Consider the following 13,499-nt stretch of genomic DNA (forward strand, 5'->3'; position numbering starts at 1 on the left):
TCTGATTGCATAGAAGTCTATTATCATCTACTTCTCTATAAAAAAACAATGGTTCAAGTCTCCTTCAATACAATATTATGTTCTTTTAATAAATGACGGTCCAATTAAGAGTTAAATAGACAACAAAGCAGGGTGTGCTTTAGGGCGGGGCTACCTTTTGTGATTGACAGGTCGCTACCACGGCGACGTCACGTCTAGGAGTGGTGCTTTTCTGCTGAATTTAATAATATGATATATTTACTGTATATAAACTGATATTAAAAGCACACAGTATGACAATACGGTAATTAAAAGGCAGATAAAAAAGCTGCGTGTCTTTCAGCAGCACCATCCCCGAAGACCAAAATGGCCAACTGCAACACGCCGAAGTTTAACCCCCAGACGATGATTAGCCAGCTCATAATTGACATCATGATTCCCTTCACCACAAGGATGACATCATCAAAATCCACAAGATACACACGGCCGCTATCATATAAATCCTCCTGCTCACATAAGTGAGGCATGGTCTAGGTAATGAGCTTTGATAAATGATCATTTTGCAATGATTGTAGAATGGAGGTCACAGTTATATTTATCCATTGCATCCACTGTTCCTCCTATCACACACCTCATACCCCAGGAAGCAACGTTACTATATATGATCCACGTTCTGGTGCAATCTATAGGCCTTCTGACAGCTTTAGAGGGTTTTGTGCTACATGTTATTATTACCCCTATTAATAGAGTGTTGCTGTAAGGGCGATTATGAGCTTATGGAGGGGAACCCCTAGCTCAGAGGGACCAGGCCACCACTCTTAATTTTCGTCTGCAACATTCTAATCCGAGAGCCACATTGAACTTGGCAAACAAGCCATCTGTTCCTGCCTTTACCTGGCCTACATCAGCCCCCCCGAGTGTGCACTACACATACAAACTCTGGCTTGGAGAGCAAATACTAAAACGCCTTGCACTGTCATCATCACTGTTCCTGCAGCAGATTGATAAATGAGCAGCATGGGGCTACAATTAAAAAAAAAGACACGCTGTCACAATAAAAAGGAATGCAAAATTAGGCTAGAGCTCATCATACACTGTGAGCCCCCCCCCCCCCCCCCCCCCCCTGCTACATTACAAGGCTGCATAGATGCATTACACTCATTTTTTTCCTGCACAATTCCTCCTCGTTTGAGCAACAAGGACAGCATTTAAAGAGGGAAGCGGGCCTGCATCGAGTATTTGCAACACGTAGAAAGGTGCGATGCCCGGCCGGTTCAATACCAAGGACAGCGGTCGACACACGGAGAGCACTGACAGCCATGACAACACATGCACTACGGAATGACAGATTTATCTCTGCACGGATGCATCGTAGGCAGCGACACAAACCTGCATGACACCGCTGTTTCAGCGTGAGGCGTTCAAAAACCTCCGCAGACGCACAGATAGAGACACAATCTAAACCTCCAGACAGGCATTTGTCTTCTCACAGCGGCGTTTTTTGCCCCCCTGCAAGAAGAAGAAGCAGCAGCCACATTTTTTTTTTAACCAAATCGCATCGTGAAAATGTGTCGAATAAAACGCTCCAGCGCCTACCTGCTTGTCTCGGGGGGGTCCGAAGAGCTCACATGTCGCCGCTCCTTGATTTGGTCTGTTATTGTGGGTTATTATTATTATAGCGGGGCACCGCTATGTGTCTGCCAGCGCCATGTTATTATCACTGAGGACTGTGCGGTCCTGTGCGCTACATCCGGGCTGTTGAGGAGAGAGCGAATGAGCGCAGTGTGTGGCGGCGGAGAGGGCGGAGAGCGCCGCCGATATGTGGAGCACCTGTGCGGCAGAGCGAAGGGGAGGAGGGGGGGGAGACGACCGTCAGTCACGGCCACGTATAACGTTACGTCGGTACACCCACACCTACATTTACTATAAAGACGTTTTCCTGGGGAACTCCCATCAGAGAAGGGTTGTTTCTATTCACTGTCCAGCACAGAGCTGCCGTTTCCAGGGTGACGAAAACCACTAAATACAGGCCTAAGGCCTTCACACCCAGTTAGCATTACCTACACCTGAAAGCCCGTTAGCAAATTAGCAGCTAAGCTAAATTAGTAGCACTTAGCTAAACTACGTTACAGGCACTTAGCCAATTGACCTAGCTAGAAGTACCTGGTTGGTAATTAGTTAGCTAATAGTAGTGCGCAAAAGGGTAAAAAAAATTATACATTTAGCTCAAATCTAGTCGTAGTTTAAAATATTCAGGGTGATGAAAACCACCAAATACAGGTCTAAGGCCTACACACACTCAGTAAGCATTACCTACACCTGAAAGCCCGTTAGCAAGTTAGCAACGCACTAAGCTAATTAGTTTGCAGCACTAAGCTAATTAACTTAGCTAGAAGTACCTGGTTGGTAAATAGTTAGCTAAGAGTAATGCACAAAAGGTTTAAAATGATAACTTTAGCTAAATACACGATAACTTGAGCTAAAAATAATAGAGAAATAGCTAGGCCTAGCTAAAAGTATATATAGCAGGTTCAGTGAAACGAAATTTACGAAATATTAAATTAGCTATGGAAAAACGATCACGTACAATAGATTAAATGTGTGTGATTCGGTGCAGAGACATTCATTTTAGGTGCTGTATTTTCCATTTTAGACAGAAACTAATTAATGCAACAAAAAATGTGTCAAACAGCAAGCAGGTAGCCCATTAACCCTTATTTCCTCCCAGTGTTTTGCATGTTTGAAGTTGTTTTTAATGCTGGAATATTATTTTCAACATTTAAGCTTAATTTAGACACAGAGACAGTCTTTAAGCAGGGTTTCAAGATGAAGTGATAAAGCATAATGACTGAAATATTTGTGTTTTTCTTGCAGAGGCTTCATACTTCAACTGGTTGCCTTGTATGAAGTTGTATCAAGCATGTCAGGCATGAGTGTGCATGTAAGTGTTTCTCCAGTGAAGCCATGAAACCGGCTGTAGCCCCAGAGAGCATCGGGGATACAAAACTGTGTGACAGCGTCGCGGACCTCTTTGTTCTCCCATCTCCGTTTCTGACACGTCGTTTTGTAGCACGGGGGCTCTTCGTCCCCCAGACTCACAGTTAAGTGAATGTGGGGAGAGCACGAGTCACTTTCTCCCGCTGTGGCAGGAAGGTCCTCACGTCTGGCTGTCTGGTTAACTGAGCGGCGAGAGTGAGACAGGAAGGCAGGGAGAGATGAGTATCCACTATCACGCCAAGGTCTAGCTCTTTGTGCTGTTGTTAAACATAGAGATCAATGAGGGAGCTGTTACCACGCGTCCTTCACCCCCTTCAGGCTCACCAGTTGACTCGCTTGCAAGGATGCATCCCTTTTTCTTTTTTTTTAACCAGCTGGCTCGTACAGATGGAGACTCTTGAATTCAGCGTGTCTCACCTACCAGAAATGCATTCCCGCTTCCCCCCTGCGACATATGTGCTACATATGTGCAACAATCGTAGACGGATGCTTGCACTTAAAAGTAGCATGCACTCTTCTTCACTGCTGGGTCGGTGATTGGTTCTCCGGTGATGATGCTGTCTTCGCCTGCCCCGTCTCTCATGCGGCCTCGCCCGCCACCCATAAATCCCCTTGGGAAATGTGAGCCAAGACCGTACGCAATGGGAACACCCTTTCAGCTCAGGACTATTCCAGTCCTGTGCTTCACTCATTATGGGCTTTATGGACGGCCACATCCATCCCTCTCTTACTGCCACATGTGTTTGGAAGGTGGGGACGCCGAGGGATGATGCATTTATTGTGACTGTGAAGAGCTGAGATCAATAAGAAACAAATTACTATTATGAATTATGTTGCATGAGTTCTTGGCTTTAATGCTGAAAAGATGCATTTTGGGTGAAATATCAATTTCAGCTGTTTCACTACATCTTTATGCTGAGATTTGACCTGGTCATTTTTTTTTAATGCTGTCTGTGAAGGACTTAACCTCCCTGGGAAAATTTGACACCGCCATCTAGTGGTGGATCGTGGGAGCACCCAGTTTCCTCCAGTGCACCCAAGTCTAAGTTGTATTTATTTGCTCCTGGTTGTGTGTGTGTGTGTGTGTGTGTGTGTGTGTGTGTGTGTGTGTGTGTGTGTGTGTGTGTGTGCGTGTGTGTGTGTGTGTGTGTGTGTGTGTGTGTGTGTGTGTGTGTGTGCGTGTGTGTTTGTGTGTGTCCCCGACATAAGCCACAACATCTCCGAGTGAATAATAATGTAATAATTTATGATATTAAATGAGTGTGGTATCACATAGTAATCTGAATGGGATGGTGGTTTAATCACACACACACACACACACACACACACACACACACACACACACACACACACACACACACACACACACACACACACACACACAGATTCACGACATAAACATCAACCCGAGGAAACATGCTGCCGTCCCCATGGCAACTGCAGAGATATACAGTAGTTTTCTTTGAAACCAGCTCCCTCACTCTCACTCACCCTTACACACTGTCTTTGATTCTCTCTCTCTCTCTCTCTCTCTCTCTCTCTCTCATTCGACACGAAGCCACAGGTTGTTGAAAATCATAGAAAGCTACAAATGAGACCAACTACTTATACTGAGGGGAATCACCTCGTAGGAGTGTCTTTTTTTACACTCCAATCAATCCTTGATATAAAGACCCCCACAAGCTTCCAGCTTCCCCATTGGCTGACAGTACAAGTGACATCCTTACGCCCTCTCCCATCAGACAGCATGTCATGACCACATGGTAACCATCTATGCAAAAGGGGGAACCAGAGTTTGAATCACTCCTTGAGCTATATCTGTTATGTTAATTTGTTTCTTTATCCCAATAATCAATAGGAACAGATTGGGTTGAGTTGGGTTGAGGAAGCGTTGCCAGTGTTGCCGGGCGGAAGCCAACCGTGGACCAAATGTTCTGGATTGTTTCTTGGGAAAGAAATCTCTTCTGACAATATGCTGCCCAAGCAAAATTCATTTTGAGGCTGTCTAAAGCCTGGACTCGGTGCTGGGGGACAATGTGGGCTGAGCTTGAGTTGTGTCGATACAGTAAGTTGATTAAGGGATTCAGTTGCTGATAGTATGACTGGCCTTGCATTAGTGCAACGGTGGAAATAGTAAGTATAGCTGATCCAGGGCCTGCAGGCAGAAAGACATATTTCTCTAGTAAAGGACGACCTTATTTAATAAGATACACATTATTCATTGTTAATGTTATAGGAAATAATGTTAGTTAGCCTAATGCTTCATTCAAGTCATAAATAATGGTAAAATCGTACTAGAAATGCTAAATTCATATTATTAGCTCCTGATTTAGAGCTACGTGAACCCACATCACTGAGTTTCGTACTTTCGGTGGCGTTGATTCGACTGAATACAAGAAGACGATAGCATCTCTCATCATACTCAAACCAACCATCTATCAGACCGTCTTGGCTGAAAACAGGTGCCAAACAAACCTGATTAATGCAGCTTTTAATTGTAACAAAAGCTGCTTTAAATGTCAAGCGTGTAAACCGTCAACCTTTTCCTGACATAATGGTTTCATCTAATCTATATGCTGACGATCGCTGTCTCTTCATTTCACCGTTTGCTGTATTATTCTGTAATCTACACCAGATCCCGTCGTACACGAATGACAAAACAGTCTGTTTATCATTAAACTCTGGAAAAAACGCTGGAAAGTCACTCAGAGGAAGAAAAAAAACAATAAAAAAAACAACACAATTTGCCTCATAGCGGCTTATAGGAGATGATGAGGATCTAATCAGTGCAGATGCTCAGTTCAACGGAGAGCGGCCACACACACACACACACACACGCACACGAACACACACACACACACAGAAAAAGCCAGAGGCTCCTAAATTGTCCAACGTCGGCCCCACCCTTCACTAATGTGCGGCCACAGCTGGCCTCCTGAGGTCCGGCTGCAGGCTGCTCTTACACACTCGTGAAGAATTAATGAGTTTGAGTGTGTGTGTGTGTGTGTGTGTGTGTGTGTGTGTATGCTGTATTGTACACACAGTATGATACCGTAATCAGCCAGTTGTTGGGGTGTGTATACTTACTGGTAGCTGGAGTTTTATGGCTGATTATGAATCCATACATCATCATGCATCCACAGACATTAAAGGGATTTTTAAAGGGAGCTGTAAGAGGCTGCTGATGTGAAATTCAAGGGTCAAGTTTGTGTGTTTCTTTTCATTCCCTGCCTCCAGATAGAGTTTTACATTTTAAAAGACCCAGTTGGATAAATGTCAGGCGCTGAATTCTTGGAGGATTAAGTCTCGGCATTCTAAGACTTTTTTTTTTTTCTCAGCTGATCTAATAACGGCTGCGAGGACAACCGGAGCAACTGTGTGAATCCACGTACGTTGAGTGTCATATTGTCATTGTTGAAGTGGTTGCCATGGAGATTCATTGAGATGATTATGTGGATTATTTGGCTGATATGAAAAAAATGCCAGAACGGACACTTTAACATTAGAAGGAGGTGAGAAACTTGAAAATCATCATCCAGAGTTTGGCTTTGTCCAGAGTTTGGATCCATGAGAGATTTTTAACACCTTAGTGAAGCCAATGCAGAAGAGTCTTAAACTGGCTTTCTGTCTAACGGCCAGCAGGGGGTGACAAAGTCTGATTGCATAGAAGTCTATTATCATCTACTTCTCTATAAAAAAACAATGGTTCAAGTCTCCTTCAATACAATATTATGTTCATTTAATAAATGACGGTCCAATTAAGAGTAAAATAGACAACAAAGCAGGGTGTGCTTTAGGGCGGGGCTACCTTTGTGATTGACAGGTCGCTACCACAGCGACGTCACGTCTAGGAGTGGTGCTTTTCTGCTGAATATAATAAGATATCTTTACTGTATATAAACGTATCTTATCTCAAATCACTGGGAAAACAGTTCCTAACCCGCTTAGTGTTTTATTTCTCTCTTTCCTCTTCTATGAAAGATATTCTGGCCTTTACTACTCGACTCATTTTACTTAAATGGAAATCTCCTCCACCTTTTTTTCACTGGATCAGAGATGCTCTTCATTTCCTAAAACTGGAAAAACTTTCCTTTACGAGGGTCTTCAAACAAATGTGGAGACTTTGGGTGCCTTTTTTAATTTAGTTAAGAAACATTTCATTCTAGACTGATTTATTATATTTTTTATTATAGTGTTGTATTTTACTACTGACTGGTGTTACATTTGTGTGTTTTACATACATTTTCTTACTAAATTGATTCACGTTAACTGTTTTTAGTTGTGCTATTTGTCTCATGTGTTGAGTCTGCTGAGAAAAGTAATAAACATACAATCATCCAGACAGAAACGATGCACGGGGAAGTATGAATGTCTCCATTGACGAGCCGGTGATTTAACCCGAGGGTGAACCGAGTCCTGGCGTCTGTCTGTCAGCTGTGTGTTTGTCTGTCTCACACATGTGAGTGTTAGACAGTCTGATGACTCAGCAGTGAACCACATCAGCACAAAAACTGATCTGGGGTCGGTAAAGAAAGGGAACGTCACCTGGTGGAGGAGCTCACTTACTTTACATGCATTTCAAATAAAATTAGTTCCTTATTAAACCCGTGTCGTGCCATGTATAAAAGTACTTTGTAACGATGTTTGTATACATCCATCCATCCATCCATTTTCCACCGCTTATCCAGCATTCAGGGTCGCGGGGGGGCTGGAGCCGATCCCAGCTGCCACCGGGCGAAGGCAGGGCACACCCCGGACAGGACGCCAGTCTATCGCAGGGCCGACATGTAGAGACAAACAATTCACACTCACATTCACACCTACGGGCAATCCAGAGTCACCAATTTACCTATCCCCATCCTGCATGTCTTTGGACTGTGGGAGGAAGCCGGAGAACCCGGAGAGAACCCACGCTAACACGGGGAGAACACGCAAACTCCACACAGAAGGAACCCGGGCCGACCCGGGGATCGAACCCGGGACCCTCTTGCTGTGAGGCGAGAGTGCTAGCCACTACACCACCGTGCAGCCCTGTTTGTATACAATGAGCCATTAAATTAATAACATTTTAATTCTATATTGGACATTTCTGCATCACAATTTCATTATCATTAACATTACATTCATACATTTGATATATTTACTTACTATAGGTTGTAGTCATGTTAATGTGGCTTTTGGAAGAAAACAATTTCAGGGACCCCCTGCAGTAACTCTGTGGAACCCCTCGGGGTATCGGATTCCCAAGGACCCTGTTGAAGATCTCTTCTTTAGTTTATTAGACCATCATCATGCAGTGGGGGGGGAGATAAGAAAACACAACACAAATATTTGGCACATTAAACATATTACAGTGTATTTCCATGTGGTGACATGTGAGGGAGAGGTATTTCCTCTCTGACGGGGGAGTGATGGGGTGAGGCGTGGCCTATAGCGACAGGGTTCGCTGCTATAAAAGAGCGTTTTCGATGAGTTCAGCTACAAGCCGACGGATTCGCTCAGACGACACCGCTCCCGTGTGCACCGGAGGACTCACCACAAGAAAAGGTAACTCCTCAAATTAACTCCTACGATATCATTTCTGTGGGTCAGAACCAATCCATGGTTTGTATCCAATACTACAAGATCCATGAGATATTTAAATATATATACACATAAATAAGAGAATATAATTGACTTCATTTCTCATTATTGAATATACACTGTATATAATGTTTCACCCCATTTACAAGCCTTAATAACATCTTTTGTTACTTTTAAACTGTTATGAACACATTTCTCGAACAAATTTATACAAAAAATGTATCTGATTCAATCATTTAAATTTGACATATTTTCAGGTGTTGAATTTATCTGATTCTGTTATTTAGATTTGATATATTTCCCATTGCACGTCAACAAAATGTAAATTACACAATTATGTCAAATTAAGTAAATTGTCAATAATTAACATCATTTTGCAAGTGAAACACTGATAATAAAACATATTTTCTGCACTGCTGTTGCATTTGTTCGGTCATAACAACCATTAAGAAGCAGAATGAAATAGGAAGTTTGTAACAGCGATTTAATTTGCAGTCACAAGAACAACAATGTATTATATTATTAGTGGTAATGCGTGCACATTCCTGTCTAAGTGCACATAAGTCATCGATGAAGGCCTGAATCAATATGCCGTTATGTGTCTACATGACTCAGGATGTTTTCTCATCATTCAATTAGTACATTCCACAGTCAACAATGTACATCTATATGGAGACACACAGCTGTAGAGTCCTGACTGAAGGAATCCTTGTTTTTTGCAGGCAGCATGGAAGTAAGTACCTCATCAAACATCCCCACACTGGTAAGAACGAATCACAGCAGTTATTTCTTCCACATTTTCCATCTAAATGTCAACGCTTGGATCTTTGCTTTCTGTCAAACTGCCATGTTCGCAACTGCAAGTTGGTGTCTGCCATCCTGTCCACCCTCGCTCTTCCTCGTCTCCCCGTCCCGGCTCCTGACCCTGAACCAGGCCCCGACCCAGACCCCGACCCCGACCCTGACCCTTCTCTCTCTCCATCTTCCCCCACTTCTCCCCCCTCTCAGCAATCTGACGCTCTGTGTGGCAACTGCCCGTCCTCTGGTTCTGCCCCGCAGGCTAACAGCGTTTGGCCGAGCCTGCCTCAGTCCGGGTCCGGGTTCTCCACGTGGCCGGGGCAGCCCACCCAGCCCGCGACGTGCTGGACTGGACAGCCCAACACACCTTGCTGGACCGGGACGCAACCAGTCACTGCTCCCAGTTCATTTCCAGGCTTGGCTCCAGCCACAACACTGACCCCTGCACAGACCACAACCATAGTCCCGGCTCCAGGTCCGGCTCCAGTGCAGCCCTGTTGGCCAGGCAACCAGTGCCAGCCAACCCAATACCAGACTCCCCAGCAACCTCAGAACCAACCCCCCCAGCAACCCCAATACCAACCCCCCCAGCAACCCCAGTACCAGCCTCCCCAGCAACCCCAGTACCAACCCCCCCAACAACCCCAGTACCAGCCTCCCCAGCAACCTCAGTACCAACCCCCCCAGCAACCCCAGTACCAGCCCCCTCAACCACCCCAGTACCAACCCCCTCAACCACCCCAGTACCAACCCCCCCAACAACCCCAGTACCAACCCCCTCAACCACCCCAGTACCAGCCTCCCCAGCCGCCCCAGTACCAGCCTCCTCAGCCACAAGCTCCAATTCAAACTCCAGTCCCTGTTCCAGCTCCAGTTCAAGTTCCAGTTCAAGTCCCAGTTCCAGTTCAAGTCCCTGCTCATGTTCCAGCTCCAGCTCCAACTCCAACTCCAGTCCCAGTCCCAGGACCTGCCCCCAATATCCGGCCCGGTCACCCTGGTTGGCCTTATAACCCGGGACAGTCCGGATGGCCTGGACAGAACCCGTCCGCCATGCCTCCCCACTGGCTTGCCCCCACATCTGGACCCCTCGTGAGTCAAGAATCAGCAACTTATGATACACACACTTAATAATAACGTGTTTTAATATTAATCTCTCACTCCTGCTGTTCAGAGTGTGCCATACAACCTGAACCTGGCCCGAGGGGTCTACGACAAGATGATGATGACCATCCTGGGCCACGTCAAACCCAACGCTAAAATGTAAGTAGATCCGCTTCCTGAACCCATTCTTTTCTCCCACACATACTCACGTTTTAAAACTTTTATATTTCAGGTTCACGGTGAACTTTCTGAGAGGCAACGACATCGCCTTCCACATCAACCCCCGCTTCAGCGAGGGGGGGAAACCGGTGCTGGTCCGGAACCACAAAGTGGGCGAGCGCTGGGGCTCCGAGGAGCGGGACCTGAAGGGGCCCTTCCCCTTCGCTCTCGGGAGCCCGTTTGAGGTGAGTGCAAGAAAGAGGAATCGGGATTGAAAGTGTAGCATGTTAACGTCAATAAACCATAACCACCATGTTGTCAGTGTCTGCTACTGCTACTAATCCACCTTTTTTTTTACAACACAAATAAATAACAGCTACTAATTAACGTCTCAATTGTATGATGGCATATTAGAGCCACTGTAGGAAAAAAAGGGGCAATATTCGCAGAAAAAAAGTCGAACATTTTTGAGTTTCTGAAGTAGCAAATTTGCGAGTTTCTAAAGTGGCAAATTTGCGATTTTCTAAAGTAGCAAATTTGCGAGTTTCTAAAGTAGCAAATTTTGCGAGTTTCTAAAGTAGCAAATTTGCGAGTTTATTACGATACTAACAACCGGCATCTATGCTAGCTAACTTCCCATGAATGTACGCATTTATTATTCTAATAAATCCAACGTGTGACAACCCCTCGTTAAGGTCCTTAGGGGGATGATGTTGATGCTTATTGTTGGTTTTATCTATATGAGGCCAAATTGTCATCTTATGGTTTATTGATCGGGCAGTTGGGCTAAGATACTAGCGGTAGCTTACACTTGTTGTCATAGCAACGGCAAACATTCATCGTTAGCAAAACCTAGCAACTTGGTTTTGCTAACGATCGTCTATATTTAAAAAGTGGAAAATTTACAGATTTGCAACTTTTCTTCTCTGAATGTTGCCCCCCTCGATGCGTTCTCATATGTTTTCCTACAGTGGCCCTAATACGCCGTCGTACATTTGTTTGTCTTTTTTTATCACAAAAAAATGGTGTTGATGTTTCAAAATGCTACACAAGGTAACTGACTCTAGGTCACTTTCTCACGGTTGACGTCAGGCTAACGCTTGGAAACGATGGAAAGGTTTGGAAAGTCGTTTGTGCAAGCGGGTCCTAGATAAGGGAACTGCTGCACTGCAGGAGGACTCCTGGAGGTCAGTGGGGGGTCACATGTTAACATCAATAACCACAAATGTGCTTCACAGGTTTCCTAATCTGTGTATGTCTGTGTGCTGACAGCTCGAACTACCAGCTTCATCACCAGCTTCCCCTGTGATCTTAATTTGTAGGTTCAATGAGCATTTTTCAGGGTTCCTACACCTTTCATAAGTCACATTCAAGCACTTTTCAAGCACTTCAAGGTGCATTTCCATGCTTTTCCAGCCCCTTCCAGCTGTGGTAAACTCCATATTTGTATCAATCCAATGGTCAGTAATTCAGTCTACTTATTATGTGACTTGTTCATCACATTAAATGAGATGTTATTGTCCTCTAAACAACCAACATGATGTTTGGAGACAGCTTTTTACAGAAGGACCACAAATGAAAGGAAAACTAATTCCACTAACAGATCCACAGAAATATAATCACCAACTATTTTCATCATCTGTTCATCATCAAAAGTCATTTTTCATAAAGAAATGTCACAAAATGCTGTTTTCAGTCCCTCAGATATGGAGATCTTCTTTTCTCTGTGTTCTATCACAACATACATTTCAAGCACTTTCAAGCACTTTTCATACCACTAAACTTCAAGCATTTTCAAGGATTTCCAGCACCCATACAAACCCTGTTTTTCTCCTTAATTATTATACATCTTTATTCTCTTGTTGCTCCAGTTAGATTTTAGCGCTGCAGAAAGTCTCTCCCTCAAAGAAATCCTGATTAAATATCGTGTTTTCTTCTGTAAGCCACTAGCACATGATCGCTGTTCTGTTCCAGATGAAGATCCTGTGCACTCAGGAGACGTTCAGGGTGGCCGTGAACAACATCCCGCTGTTTGAGTTCCGACACCGAGTCCGAGAGCTCAACCAGATCGACAGAATCAACATCCTGCACGACGTCGTCCTCACCTGCGTCAACGTGGAGACGCTGCCGTAGGAAGACGGCGATCACCAGTCATACGTAGCCACCATCTATAGGCTACATACTGCAGGAACTATATAACCTTCCGATTTATCGTGGTGCCGGTAGATTATAATAATTAGATTTGTTCAAATATGTTAATTAAGACATGAGCTGAGCTCGTTCTACAGTACACTTCTTCCTCTGCCACGCAGCTAACCAGTTCATACCCACAATGCTCTCTTGCTTTGTTGACCAATCTGTATTTATTGTGTACCATAGTTTCTAGATTATTAAATTGCTACTAACTGAGAATTATATGTACCACCATATTTGATGCCCATTAGGTTTCTGTTAACTTTCTCAATACATATATATATAAAATTATCAGTCAGAGATCTGGTCTAATGTTTTCATTGTTTATTTGTTTTTTTCAGTGCAAAAATCTCTTTCATAGAAATAGAAAAAAAAACCATTTGAATATTAAAATCAGCAGAATTAAAACGTACAGAAGGAATGGATGAGTTATGACTAGTATTGGGAGGGAGACACCACCGGCAAAAATATATGAATTAAAAGTCTTCCCAGGTTCATCATCCCACACTTAGCTTGAACCTCAACACAAGCATTTCTCCCCTCACACTTTAACTTCCTCTAACCTTAAACTTAAACATCTTCAACCCAGTTGAAGATAGCAGTGAAGGATGTTGTTGTGTCCAACACTTTGAGTCTGGAGCAGAAATGTCTCAACAGATTTATATTAAAATGTTACAAAAATACAAGAA

The 13,499-nt window shown here is 44.0% G+C and overlaps 1 protein-coding gene across 1 annotated transcript; it reads left to right on the plus strand.

Annotated features, from left to right (window-relative positions):
- Nucleotides 1-8,453: 8,453 nt before the first annotated feature.
- Nucleotides 8,454-13,163, plus strand: LOC311026647 (uncharacterized protein). The gene is made up of 7 exons (XM_084030327.1): nt 8,454-8,523; nt 9,282-9,322; nt 9,568-9,880; nt 10,244-10,446; nt 10,529-10,617; nt 10,691-10,862; nt 12,592-13,163. The coding sequence occupies exons 2-7, from the start codon at nt 9,287-9,289 to the stop codon at nt 12,748-12,750; spliced, it is 972 nt and encodes a 323-aa protein (XP_083886453.1). The 5' UTR covers nt 8,454-8,523; nt 9,282-9,286; the 3' UTR covers nt 12,751-13,163.
- Nucleotides 13,164-13,499: the final 336 nt, after the last annotated feature.

Source organism: Eutrigla gurnardus (genome assembly GCF_963514095.1).
Source record: "Eutrigla gurnardus genome assembly, chromosome: 16".
Lineage (NCBI taxonomy): Eukaryota > Metazoa > Chordata > Actinopteri > Perciformes > Triglidae > Eutrigla > Eutrigla gurnardus.